The 14,208-nt window shown below is 44.2% G+C and overlaps 2 protein-coding genes across 7 annotated transcripts in view; one reads left to right on the forward strand and one right to left on the reverse strand.

The window, feature by feature from the left end:
• The window catches only part of JPH1 (junctophilin 1), an 80,321-nt gene extending 79,424 nt beyond the window's left edge, over nucleotides 1-897 (reverse strand). For all 6 annotated transcript variants that reach the window (XM_005563563.5, XM_065519377.2, XM_005563559.5 and 3 more), the window contains exon 1: nucleotides 269-897. In XM_005563563.5, the coding sequence (XP_005563620.2) occupies nucleotides 269-647 (379 nt within the window). In that variant the 5' untranslated portion in view covers nucleotides 648-897. The remainder of the gene's footprint in view (nucleotides 1-268) is intronic.
• Nucleotides 869-14,208, forward strand: part of GDAP1 (ganglioside induced differentiation associated protein 1) — a 163,713-nt gene continuing 150,373 nt past the window's right edge. Inside the window, exon 1 of the mRNA XM_065519379.2 lies at nucleotides 869-1,262. The gene's annotated coding sequence lies outside the window, so the exon portion shown is untranslated. The remainder of the gene's footprint in view (nucleotides 1,263-14,208) is intronic.

Below are 14,208 nucleotides of genomic sequence, written 5' to 3' on the forward strand. Positions count from 1 at the left end.
CACGCCTAGCTCCCCTGAGTGTGGACACACGGTCCGCTAGTCCGCTCCAAGAACGGGGTCAGATCCAGCCCTGGCGCCCCAGCCCTGGCGCCCCAGTCCGGCCCCAGCGCCGCCTCTGGGAAGGGCGGGCGCGGGCGGGAGGCGCCCCCAGGTGTTTTGGCGGGTTTCCGGACACGTGCGCCCGGCGTCCTCCTCACTTCCCCACAGCGAGGGCAGAGCCCACCGCACCAGCTCGCGGAGGAGCCGAGCCGCCCGCCACGCCGCTCACCTCCGTCCCCGTAGGTCTCCACGCCGTACCCGTCTTGCAGCCCGTTACTCCAGGTACCCTCGTAGCGAGCGGGGGTGCACAGGCTCTGCCGGACCCCGTAGCGCCCCTTGAAACCATGTGACCACTCCCCCCGGTACATCCACTTGCCCTTCGTCTCCACCCCCAGCCCGTGCCGCTTGCCCTGCGCCCAGTAGCCCTGGTAGGTATTGCCGCTGGGCCAGGTGTAGCCTCCGACAACCTCGAAGCCGTGCGACCAGGAGCCCGAGTACTCGCCCTGGCCTTTGGGCCCCGTGCAGATGCCATGCCCGTGCGCCTTGCCCTCCTCCCAGCCGCCGCAGTAGGTGCCGCCATCGTCGAAGTCGAACCTTCCGCCCGTCATTCGGGGGGCAGCCCCGGCGCGCTCCCCGCAGGGGCACGGACGCGGGCAGTGCTGGGCACGGCAGGGTGTAGCTCGGGGGTGGGGGCCCGGCGGGCGAGCTCACGACAGCGCCCTGGGCAGCTCGCGCCGCCGCTCGGCTCCAGTCCGACGCCGCCCCCGTCCTCCCTCCTCTTTTGCCGCCGCCACCGCCGCCTTCCTCCTCCTCCTCCTCCTTCGCCGCCGCCGCCCCGGCCAGCGCCGCGCGCGAGAGGACAGCCCAGGCTCCCGAGCGGACCTTCAGCTGCTCCCGCCCGCCCACGTGAGCCGGGCGCCGCCCCGCGCCCGCCCCTCGTCCCCTCCCCGGCCGCCGAGGCCCGGCCCCGCGGCGCTCCCGCCCCACCGGGCCCTGCCCCCAGCCCCGGGAGCCGCCACTTTCCCGGCGGGCGGGCGCGCGCGGGGACCGGCTGGCGCTCATGTGTTCTCGCAGTGGGATGCCGGTGGGAGGGCGAGTGTACCCGGGGACGCACGAGAATCCCTGCCTGGAGATGAAGGCGCGGCTGCCTGTGTGGGGGCTGCTCGCGGGCGCTGGAGCCTCCGGTTTTTGTGTTTGGGGTTTTTCAATGTGGTTAAGCTCCTGTGAGTGCGGCCACGTGTGTGTTGAGGGAAAACTCATTGTGTGCGTGTTTGTCTGCATGGGGTTTGTAGTTGCATTGTTTTCAGCGTTCCAACTTGTGTACTGTTGCATTTGTCATGCTCAGCTGTCATCGTGAATTGATATCTCCTAGATATATGTATGCATGTGATGTAAATCTGCGGCAGCCTAGATATAATTGTGCAGAGTGTTCTTTTACACCTACCGGTTTCAAAGCACACGTGTTTGCATTTATTTAATGAAGACACTGAGGGTGAGCAGTACAGTTTGAAAAAGCACAGAATATATTGGTTAGTTTTTTATTAATAGTGGTGAAGAGGATTTTTTAATCGGCCTTTGAAGCGGTACAGGATATTCCTTTTACATTAGAGCCTGCTCCCTCTCCTGTCTCGTTTATGCTTCTTAACAACCTTAGAGATTCTTGAGTTTGGAGCTGTGTGCCCAACAGGTAGACGGCTCGGTCTGTGTATATTGTATAAGTGTCTGGAATGCACACCTCTCCAGTGGTATCCACTGTTTGAGAAAGTAAACAAGTTTGCAAGGAGGAATATGGTAAGTAAAACACTGCTCTAAACTTGCAAAGAAACTGTGACCTACAAAACCAGGGACAGATGTCAGCTTATCTACTTTCTAGCTACAACACTGCTTTGTCGAATTCACTTTAGACAACTCTTCTAAACTTTTAAACCTCAATTTCACCATCTTCCGAATGGGAATGACAAGATTTGCTTTTCTTTCTATGTTAGGTAATAACTGAGTATATTGTGGCTTCAGTGCCAAACCAAAAATTAGAGATTTGGTAATAGGCAAGTTGAATCAGCATTGTCTCTGGTGAGAAAAAGCATTATTCTTCACTTCACCCTCAAAATACCCATGGGAGACACTTCTCCCGCGTTCACAGCCTAGGGTCTCAGGTTGGCCTCTCAAGGAAACTGATTTGAAGTGTATTCCTGTTATTTCTTAGACTGAGAGGCCTTTGGATGACTATGTGAGCATCAGAAGCTGCCAAAGGTTCTCTCACTAAGTATTTGATAATCAGATATAGATATAAGGACAGGTGTCAGGAAGACAGCCTGGGAAAAAGTAGACTAAACTGCACAGAAAAGGAACTCCAATTAACCTTGATTGCCTCTCTCTAAGGATGAAAGCCGACTTTTCCTGCTTATCTGGCTGAAAAACTGAAAGAAAAATCTCAGTTTATGCGGAACCAAATCACCAAAGAGAATTAGAAGCCCTCATCCATGGCACTGCCGGCAGAGTTGCCAGGAATAGTGCTTACCCTAGTGGCCTGAAATAATTATGCATCTCTCGAAGCATCTTGTCCTGGACTGGGGATTGATTTAGGCCGCTGGGAAGATGAGGGCCAGGGCTTTGCGGCTGAGCCATAATTCCACTTCCCTGTTAGGGGATACACCAGAATCAGGAGCTAATGTAGAAATATGTGTTCCCATATATTTTGAGGTTCTGTATAATATGAGAAAAGGTGTGGTTGGTCAAGTCAATATTTTGAATGGGGGAGTCTCTTTCTAAACTAAATTTCGTCACAGAGTAGTCTTTGTCCCTTAACCTCTTTTTGTTGTTGGACCCACCCGGTGTGTTAGGACCCATATATGTTCTTTAAGGGGATAAATTTGGGAAACCTTTATGTATTTATTTATTACTCTTTCTAATTAGTTGTCATGTAAATGAGGGATTTTCTGGAACATACAGCATGAAATAAGTTTCCGGCTTCTGTAATGGATATCTAGTCCATTTGTGGTGTGAGGTGCACATACATCTGGTTTGAATATGGAGATTTGGGGAGGAAAAAAGACATGGCCATTTATTGCTTACTTTTCCTGTGGCTATCCCTAATAGATGCCTTGCGAAGAACCTTAATTAAAATGAGACTTTACCACCAGGTATCTATGATTAAATTTTAACAAATCTTAATCCTAGCCTAGCTCTGATGTTGACTTTCTTTATGAAAGAAAGTTAGTATTTTTGGTAAATTACTAAACAATTTTTGGCAAATGACCATATAGGCCATGCTTCCATTTACCAGCTGCCATCACAATGGAATGTTTCCCCAGTCACGAAGACGTATGTGTTCATGTAAGTGTTCAGGGTCAATAGTAATGGTTGGAGAAGACTGGGAGAGAGAACTAGGAAGAGGAAGAGGTGCTGAGAGTGATGGGGTAGCAGATAGTAGACAGTGGAATAATGTTGCAGTTTAATAGTCAGGGTTAATGTCCTTATTTTCCCTCTCCCTCTGAACCTTTGCCCTGGATAAGGGGGAGTTGAATTTAGCTTTAAGAAGGGATTAGTAAGAAGAGAATGTGAATGTTGGTTTGACAGGTGGAGTGGGAGAGGCCATGAAAATCCAGGGGCCAGCAACTGCCCTAGCAGTTTGTTTTCCTCCATGTTGAAAACCTAGTTACTATATAGTTCCATTCTAAAAAATTTTATAACATATTGTAAGCTATTTTGAGTGTGACTATGACCAATTAACAACATATTAGTAAGGATATTTTGCTGGGATTTAATGATGTCTTTTAAAAAATGAAGGTGCATTTAAAAATTTATTGGTGACTTCATTTTATTTACATATTAGATTAATTATTGGTTGGATGAGGTGACTCTTGCCTGTAATCCCAGCACTTTGGGAGGCTGAGGCAGGAGGATCATTTAAGCCCAAGAGTTTGAGACCAGCCTGGGCAAAATAGGAAGACCCCCATCTCTAAAAAAGAAAAAAAAAAAAAAAGAAAGAAAGAAAAAAGACTGATTATTGAGAGTTGTTAATAGAAACTTTACAAATGACTAAAAGCTAATCTGTATGTGTTTATCGTCTAAAGACCATGATTCAAAGTGTGTAGAAAAGCACATACAATTAAAATCACTTGATAGATAAGTCAAAAAGTATTAACATCTTGATTTATAAAATCAAATAATCAAAATTTGACTATTTGCAATATAGCATTCACAAACATTCAAGAAATTTGTCCATGATAAATATAAAAATTAAGAAATATGGTGAGAAACTTTGCAGGCAGCGTGAAATCAGAAGAGGAAGAGAATTCCAAGATTAATGGTCTTCAAATCTTTTATGGTAACTACTGTGTGACAGATACCATACTAAGCTTTTCTTTACAGGTATGAATTCACTTAAATCTCATAATTGTAGATGATTTGTACTAGTCATACAACCATTTTACAGAAGGAGAAAATAAAGTTTAGCTTATTCATATGCCCAGAATTATTCAAGGTAGAAATGATTGAGGAAGGATTCAAACCCAGGTCTGTGTGACTTTAGAGGAGGTTCTTTATTCCTGTCCTTAATTGGAGAGAGGAAGAGAACACATTGAGAGCTTTCAAATGCTCAGCGGAGAACAAAAAGGTGTGGTAAAGATGACTTTTCTTTCTTATTTTTTTAGATTAGCTGCCTGGGTTAATGATAATGTTGCTGTCTAGATTTTTTTTTTCTTTTTTTAAAGGAGGAAGGACAGTAAATTACGGGAGCTGGGGAAGATATATTTATTTAGGAGAGAATGGTCCAGAAGTATACCCCAGAGATGATCAATAGGCAATTAGATAGGAGAGGTCAAAAATTAAAAATAAGTGGATAAGTAAATAATGCCCATTTTTCTCCTACCTCTGACAGCCGTTGTTCAGTAACACCCCCTTTTGAGACTTACACTATTCACTCAGGCCTCGGACATAGCCTGGACCTTACTTTGATCCAGCAAGTAAGGTCTGGTAAGGCCAACTCTCTGGAATTTGAGAGTAAAGGTCCAGCTGAAAATTGTAAACTGGGATTTTATAATTCCACTCTGACAGCATTCCCTCATTGCCACTGTCACTGAATACACCATTGGTTCTCATCAAAGTCCTCCATGCTACATAGCACAACTTTTCCCAGGCAACTTCCAGATGTTTATCGCCATCCTGGAGCCCATCTCCATCCCAGCTTTCTCCTGCTGAGCAGAGGACACTGTCTTCTGTCTTACAGAGGAAGAAGGAGCTAGGAACACTTGCACCTTTCCTCTCTTCAAAAACTTTACATAGGTTCCCATTTTCTTCCTCTTCCCATTCACCTGCCTCCAAGAGGAAAAGATATCCTTTTTCCTCCCCAGGTTCTGGGTCAGTTCCTTCTCTCTCTCTCTCTTAAGATGGAGTCTCACTCTGTCCCCCAGGCTGGAGTGGAGTGGTGCGATCTTGGCTCACCATAACCTCCACTGCCTCCTGGGTTCAAGCAATTCTCCTGCCTCAGTCTCCCAAGTAGCTGGAACTACAGGTGTGTGCCACCACACCTGGCTAATTTTTGTATTTTTAGTAGAGACGGGGTTTCACCATGTTGGCCAGGCTGGTCTCGCACTCCTGACCTCAAGCAATCCACACGTCTTGGCCTCCCAACCTTCTTTCTTTTAAATATGCTTTAATTTGTTCTCTTTCAGCCAAAAAACGAGCTCTCGTGTTTTCCGTATTAAAACAGTCCTAATTTACTGGTCTGCCATCTCCTTAAGTCTTCTATGTCCATACTTGAAACTGCAGATCTTGAAAGAATGTATTCTGGTCTTTACGTCCCCGCCTCTGATTTATGTACTACTTGATTTGGATTCTGTTCTCACCGGTCTAGTGAAGCTTGTCTAGCCATTGGGGACCTTCTGTTTGACAGATATGATGGTATCTCTTCAGTTCCTATCCTGCTAGTGGCAACAGTGAATTTGATACTTGTGAGCACTCATCTCCTTGGCTTCTGTGATGCCCATATCTCATGCTTCTCCTCTCCATCTTTATCTCCCACCACTTCAGCTTTGTCATTCCCTGTGTGTTTTTCTTCTTCTTATCCCTTTCTAGTCTCCTTAACTTTAGGTTATCTGTTGTATTCCAACTATTAGCCTCATGGTAGCAGAATTTTGTATAGTTGCTGGGTACTTGTTGGCTTGTCTTGTATAACTAGGCAATCCTGCCCTAGAAGCCAAGAGTCTGATTTAGAAATAGTCTAATTCTGCTCTAAAAACACCAGCTGAGCCTATTTAACTCTCAAGGGCAATGCTTTGGTTTCTTCTCATGATGTGTCTCTTGTGGCCCTCTGCCTCCTCTTCCTAATGGGGAAAGCTCCACATAGACGTGAACACCATCCGTATCCAATGATGAGACTCACAGAGGGTTTCAGGAAAGTTCTAACAATAAAAAAGGTAACCTCAGATGAAAGGGAGAATTGAAAGAGTGGTAACTTGAAGACAGAGTGGATTGCAGGTCTGTATTAGAGATGTAGTGCCTGAACCAAACCACAAAATATATATTTATATGTATGTATATGTGTGCTTATGTTTATTCATCATATATATGCATACATGATTACTATCAGGTTTGGAGACATAGAGAAGTAAGGCTCAGCCTTTGCACTTAAGGATATAAAATATTTCTAAAGAGACATGAGATGAAAAAGAAAAATAATAAACATACAAGGGCGATAACTACAAGTAGCCAATAAGTGCCAAGTATCATAAGAGTTAAGAGGACAGAGTGATTTAATGGACTGCTATGGTTGAAACAATTTTGGGTAGTCAGTGGCACGTTGTTCATGGATATAGTAAAGGCATACCCTTCCAGATATTTATAATGCAATGATCTTCTTGAATTAAGAGGCACGCTACCAAGGGAAGGAATGAAGGGAAGGAAGGTTTACCACTCTTTCAAGTCTGTCTTTCAATCTGTGATTGTAAGAACAGAAGAGACTTCCTGAAAAAGAAGTCCCAGGAATCTGAGGAGACGTGGTGATGAGTTCATCTCTCATCCTACGTTTAAAATCACAATGCTTTGTTCTGAAACTATGGCTGAAAGGCAACTCGGTATTTGAAATTGCACGACTTGGAGATAGCAAGGGAATATCAAAGCATTTTGAAGAGAGTCAGTATTGAGATGTTGTTAAAAGTTGTAAAAATTGATGAGATAACCTTTTCATAAAGCAGTTGCATAAAGAAAGGAGGTACACAATATTGTTGAAAGCAAAGGAGTAAGTAGCTACTAAATGACTCATAGCTGAAGGAAAGAAAAAAGAAATCAATTATTAGGCAGTAAAAGAAATGTAAATTATAATCGAGGAGTGAATGGTTCCAAGAGTTTGGGAATGGGATTTGAAACAATAGGCAATGATAGAAGAGGCTTTCCTCTAACTGAATGACAAGGGGGGATGTGGTATCTTTGCCAACCGTTGCAGTACCAATCTGCATATCAGCTCAGCATGCACACCTCAAAGCCCTTGTAGGATTCTTCAGATACTGATTGCATTCCAAATAAAGCTTAAATTCCTCTTCCTTTCCTTCATCACACTCTAGCATTTTTGTCATCTCTTGCATTTTACATCATTTTCACGTGGCAAGCACTTTTTAAAGCTTACAGAGACATCAGAACACCCAAAGAGTGGCCGTGGAGGCTCACTGCTCAGATCTCCCTTCAAGAGAACCTACAGTTTGGAGGGTACTTGGCAAACAGACTCCAGCTGCCACAACTTCACATCTCCTATGGGTTTTGCATCAAGGCCACTGCCCCTGACAGCCCCTCCAAGTTAAGGGCAAATTGATGTGTCTTGCATCCTCTGCTGCAAAAAGGAAGCAGAACACCCGGTAGGCCTACTCTTTGGTTCTGGAAGCAACACATACACACTTAGACAGTACTTCAGCTTATGTGCTAGATGACACAGAGGGGAGGCCACCAGCTTTGAGAGGGCTCAGAGCAGGAAGGGGTTTTGCCAGAGGGCCAGGTTGTGATGCAAGCAGCCCTGCCTCTTGGGCCATATGATCAGGCAGGGCCTATGGTGTTGGAGGTATCAGTGGTGAGAAAAGATATATGAAGATTATGGCAAGCCCCTGTGGAAGAATCATAGTTGCAGGTCTATGGGGATCTAAAGCAAGGGTCTATATCATCTGCAACAGTCAGTCTCACATCTTTTTAGGAACAGTTTCTTTGAAAGTTACTTGGCCTTGGTAGTAAAGGTAGCCTGTTCATTCAGAATTTCCCATTATGAGCTGAGTCTTCTTGACTCTGACAAGACAAAGCTGGACAGACCCAGAAGCAGTCTATTGTGAGTTGGGACCGGGATCTCTAGGAGCAAGCTAAGTGGGACCAGAGGGCATGGAAAGCTGCAAGAACAGGTTGCCCTTTCTTAAGGGCTGAGTGGGACAGACCCTCATGTCCCCCACCAGGGTTCCACTGGTTCGCTCCTCTGAGCAGATTGGGGTTTCAAATAACCAGCTGAAGGGGGAGGAAAAACCTGTGTCTGGTTTATGGTTGCACGAGCTCAGTATGTAGATGAAGCTGAAAATGGATGGAGGCTGCATTATATCTATACTCAGGAGTGGTCTTGAACTTCTGTAGACAGGGAAAATCTTTCCAGTGGGCAGAACTGTGAATGTTGAACTAGTCATGTATTTTGTGTGGAAGGGAAAGTGGCCCCACGTGGGAATATTTATATAGATTTCTGAGCAGTGGCTAACAGCCTTGCCTGGTCAGGGGCTGGACGGAGAAGGACTGGAAGACTGAAAACATGGAGGTCTAGGCTAGAGACATGTGGATGAACATATGGGAATGGACACAAAGTGGAAGAGGCACTGAAAACCCAATTAGATGACAGGACTCAGCCAGTCAATGTCAGCCTTCCTCAACAGACATCCCAAATCTGAAGCAAGGGGCACATGAGCTTAGTAGACTCAGTGGCAGAAATAGAAGTTGCACCCGGGATCAAAAGCAAGGACTGCTGCTTATTGAGGTCAGTTTAACTTCTCCTAACTTTGCAAGTCAAATCTGTTAGTAACAGAGAGTATTCCTTGTGAATATCAATCACCTACTTGGTGGTAAGTTGATTATATCAGACTCATTTCGGCCTAGAAGAGCCAGTGGTTCATCCTTACTAAGGATAGACGTTCTGGGTATGGATTTACCTTTCCTCCCCACAGAGCCTCAGCCTGTACCAGCACTGTCCAGGGGGCTTATAGAATACCTGATTCACAAGCATGGAATTTCACACATAAACTCCCACCAGGGAATCCACTTCACAGTGAAGGAGGTGCCAGAACAAGCCCTGATTGTGGGGTCCCCTGTATCTTAGACACTGTATTACTGCATACCTCTGTAACATTTGAGGGGCTAACCTCATAGAATAATGGAACGGTCTCCTAAAGGCGCAGCTATAATTCTAGTTTCTGGTAGTAATCTGCGAAGATGGAGTGGCACTTTTGGGGATATGGTATATGCACGGAATCAGATTTTTCTATGGCATTATCTCTAATAGGGAGGACATATAAGCCTAGGAACTAAGAGTTAGAATCAGTAGTACCTCACTTACTATCATATTCAGTGTCTTTCCTATCCCTCCATCTCTGGGCTCTGCAGAGTCCCCAGAGGGGAAGCACTCTTGCCAGGGGACAAAGCAGAGCTGCAAACTATGGCTCCTGCCTGGTAGATCCAGGGATTGTGCCCAGGGATCAGCAGGTAAGAAGAGGAATCACCAAATTGGCAGAAATGGTTGACTTTGATGAGCAGAAGGAGGCTTTTATATAATGGGGACAGAAAATACGTGCAGACCCAGGTGATCCATTTGCGTGCTTCCTGGGACTCTACGGATTCCTTGTAACCATGGATGCACTCATTTGGCAACCCTGGTATGAGGAATATATGACTTACAAAGGGTTCAGACCTTCCAGAAATGAAGGATTAGGTTACACCACTAAGTAAGCCACTAGAACCTGCTCATGTGATAGCTGATGGTGAGGAGAATGAAGTAAAGGAAAGGGAGAAGATGAGAACCATTTTCAACCGCAAGGCTGAGTTGAGAAACAGGGACTGCTGTTTGTCCCACTAACTTCCTTTATCAGAGCTTCCCATTGGGAAGAAAGTCCCCCGGGAACTGCCCCCAGATACATGTGAAGACAATCTCTGCAGTGCAATGGGAGATTGTGGTGGTCATAGATGTGCACCATTCAGAGCTTCCTTCAGGAGAACTTGCTGTGAGAGAAGAGGTTGGTGAACAGCCTGTACCTGCTGCACCTTTGAATTCCAATAGCATTCATGCTGAGGCCACACTCTGTCTAAGCTGTTTCCAGCCAATAACCAAGCACAGTGGGATTCCAAGAACTGGGTCATTCCTTCTCAACACAGACCTCCTCTTATGGGTGAGATATCCTGTGCTCCCCACTGAGCTGACTAAAACCTTTTAAGGGCTACACTGCAGTCTGAGCCTTTTCTATGCAATTCTTCCTTCCCTGCTTTGCTTTCACGGGTTTCCCACCTACTCCTGTTTCCTGTAGCCTTTATCCTGCATGTGTATTCCCCTGGTAGATCTCTGATATGTCTGAATCTATCCTGGAATCTGCTTCTTGGAGACCTTGAACTGATACACCCAGTGATCTTTAAAGAACACACAGGTAACACACACATGCATACATATACGCTTACATTTACAGGTTGTTCTTGGTCAGAGAGAGATGGAAAGTCTAAATCAGAACTTACTAAAACTGGGTTTAAAATCAGATTTCCAGGTTCTTAAAAAAGAATGGGGAAGCTTTCTATGTACTGATATGGAAAAACCCCAAGATCTATTAGATAGAAAAGAAAGCAAGGTATTGAACAGTGTATGTAGTGTGCTATAGTTTGCTATATTTGTACATATGTAAAAACCTATAAAGATACAAATCAATGGGGTGAGAGTAGGAAAGCTTCACTGAAGAACAATTTGAAACTTGAAATTATAGTACTTATTACTAATTAAATTGAAATGTCAGTCTTCAGCATCTTAGCATTTTATTATTTTAGTTATTTGAAAATTCCATTCTGTATATGTAACTGGATAGAACCACCATTTGGTAGATGATGCAATAGCCTGTGTAAAGCAATAAATAGACTTGATAAATTTTGGGACCCTCCAAAACTTACCATCTGAAATGGAAAAAGACTGCCTGGGTAATCCAGATGGTATGAGTGATTTCCAACTCACCAACTGATTGAATAATTCATAGACTGTTTGCCTGTCTGTGACAGAAGTGGACATTTAGAAACCTCCAGCTGTGTCAATCCTGCCATTTTGGTTGTTCTGAAAGTTTTGCTTTTTCTAGAAAGAAGTATACACCATCATTTCCTTCAATGTAACAGCCTATGCTAAATCATGCCTCGTTTCCATACTAAATGTTCCTTTAGGGCTGATAATTTCATCAAAGCAAAGGTAAGAATCATTGGGTGAGCATTTTCAAAAGATGCTTGTGTAGGTTCTGCTCTCCTCTAGCAAAATGTCAGAGTGGCCCCATCTCATACATTCTGAGAGCTTTCCTAGCAATCCTAGTGTACTTATCTGATGGAGAATCATTATCGTAGGGCAATTTCCAAAACTCCCCTGCTGACAGTCACCAAGGGGAACTTATTAAATACAAATGCTCTTTGACATACTATGGGATTATATCCTGATAAACCCATTAAACCCATCATAAGTTGAAAATATTGTAAGGTAAAAGTGTACTTAATACACCTAACCTACTGAATATCATAGCTGAGCCTTGCCTACTTAAAAGGGCTCAGAACACTTACATTAGCCTACAGTTGGACAAAACCATCTAACACAAAAGCCTATTTTATAATAATAAAGTGTTGAATATCTCATGTAATTTATTGAATACTGTACTGAAAGTGAAAACCAGAATGACTGTATTGGTACTTCAAGTATGGTTTCTATTGAATGCATATTGCTTTCACACCATTGTAAAGTCAAAAAAATCCTCAGTTGGGGACTGTCTGTGTACACATGCCCAGGTGTCCAATGCCAAACCCACGGAATCAGAATTCATCTGATGAATTCAATATCAGAATTCTTTTTTTTTTTTTTTTGAGACGGAGTCTCGCTCTGTCGCCCAGGCTGGAGTACAGTGGTACGATCTTGGCTCCCTGCAAGCTCCGCCTCCCTGGGTTCACGCTATTCTCCTGCCTCACCTTCCTGAGTAGCTGGGACTACAGGCGCCTGCCACCATGCCCGGCTAATTTTTTGTATTTTTAATAGAGACGAGGTTTCACCCTGTTAGCCAGAATGGTCTCAGTCTTCTGACCTTGTGATCCACCTGCCTCAGCCTCCCAAAGTGCTGGGATTACAGGTGTGAGCCACGGTGCCCGGCCTATCTTAGATTCGTTAAGCTAGTCAAATAAGTTCAAAGTTGTCTGAAAATAGTGATCCCAACATGACTTTACTTTTTTTTTGCATGAATTATCTCTCAAAGTGCTTTCATAGTTATAAACAATATCCTTCTCCTTGTAATTTTAAAAGCAAAATTCAAAAGTACTATGTAAGAACATGTCTTCTAAGGATAAGTATACAATGGATAGTTGATATTTACAAAACAAAACTAGCCATTATGAGGTGGCCTTGAAACCAGGACCTTAACAAAACTCTGATAACTAGGCCAAACCAGTGGGTGGACTTGTAAGTTATCTTCTCTTGTCCAGCATCTGGAGACTGAACTAGGAGGTGCTGTGTCTAGGCACCAGCACCATGGGAAGTCTGTCTCTTTTATCCACCTTGGAGAAGCAGTGGGCTCAGTATCCAGGCTAAGTAAGCCCCCAAAGAGCTCTGTTCTTAGGCCATGACACAGCAAGGTACTCCCTGCCCCAGCCCTTGTGGTTTCCAGCCACTTTAGAATGGCTGGAACCCTTGATTGAGCTGCGAGTTTCACATGGCCCTGGACTAGCTGGACATTGTGGCAACTGGGCACACTGGCCTGTCCCTGCTTCTGAGTATCAGCATCTGGATTAGCTGGATTTCCTGTCCACCACTCCTGGTGGTTAAGAGCAATGTTGAGACAGGAGGGGTGTAGGGTTGAACATACAGGAAGAGAGTATGTCCAAGTGATCCTGGGACCACCTCTTTCAGACTTTTTTTCAAGATGCTTTTTATTGTTGGATGAAAAAAAAACCAAATTTTTCTTTTCTATTACTATAAGCACGTGGTGACTGCTGAATCATATGTATCCCAAGAACTATTCTGTCCAAGCAGTAGTGGAATTTTGCTTTAAAAATACAACTTTTGAGGTAATTTTCATACTGACTATGGTGTGTATTTTGTCTCTGATTAATATCCAAGCAGGATCATCTGCAAGTCCTGTTTTGGTTTATGATTCTCCCTCTCAAAGGCCACAGGTTACTTACCCTCAAAACGTATTGTTCTTTTAGATTATTCCATGTTAACATAATTCATTAATTAAAATATTGAAAAATGTTAGAAAAGGGCTTTTCCATTCTTTACAGCGATTTCAGTGATGTGAATATAATCTTCAAGATTTCCTTTTGTTCATTTACTCAATATATATGTAACAAGTACCTTCTAAATAGAGTGCTTTGTAATGGGTATAAGGTCATTAACTCCCTACCCTCAGGGAATTTACAGTCCACTGAAAGGATAGATATTAAATCAATATATCATTTCCAACTGTTGTACTACAGAAGAAAAAGTAGTGCTATAAAAAAGAACGGCAAGGGATACTTTCAGTTAGATTGCAAGATCAGGGAAGGCCTCCCCATCCATCCCTGCACCCACCTAACCATCCATCCATTCATTTGTCCATTCATCCACCATTCATTCATCTGTCTGTCCACCTACCCATGCATCCATCCATCCAACCATCTATCTACAATCCATCCACCAACCCATCTATCTGTCCGTTTATCCATTATCCACCCACCCATTCATCCATACATCATCCATCCATCTATCCATCCACCTACCCACCCATCCATCCATCCATCCATCCATCCATCTACCCATTCATCCATCATCCATTCACCATCCACCCACCCACTCACCCATTCATCCACCCACCGTCTGTCCACTCATTCATCCATCCGTCTACCATCTATTCATTCACCCATTTATCTACCCACCTATTCATCCTTCATCCATCATCCACCCATCATCTA

The sequence above is a fragment of the Macaca fascicularis genome, chromosome 8 (genome assembly GCF_037993035.2).
Source record: "Macaca fascicularis isolate 582-1 chromosome 8, T2T-MFA8v1.1".
Lineage (NCBI taxonomy): Eukaryota > Metazoa > Chordata > Mammalia > Primates > Cercopithecidae > Macaca > Macaca fascicularis.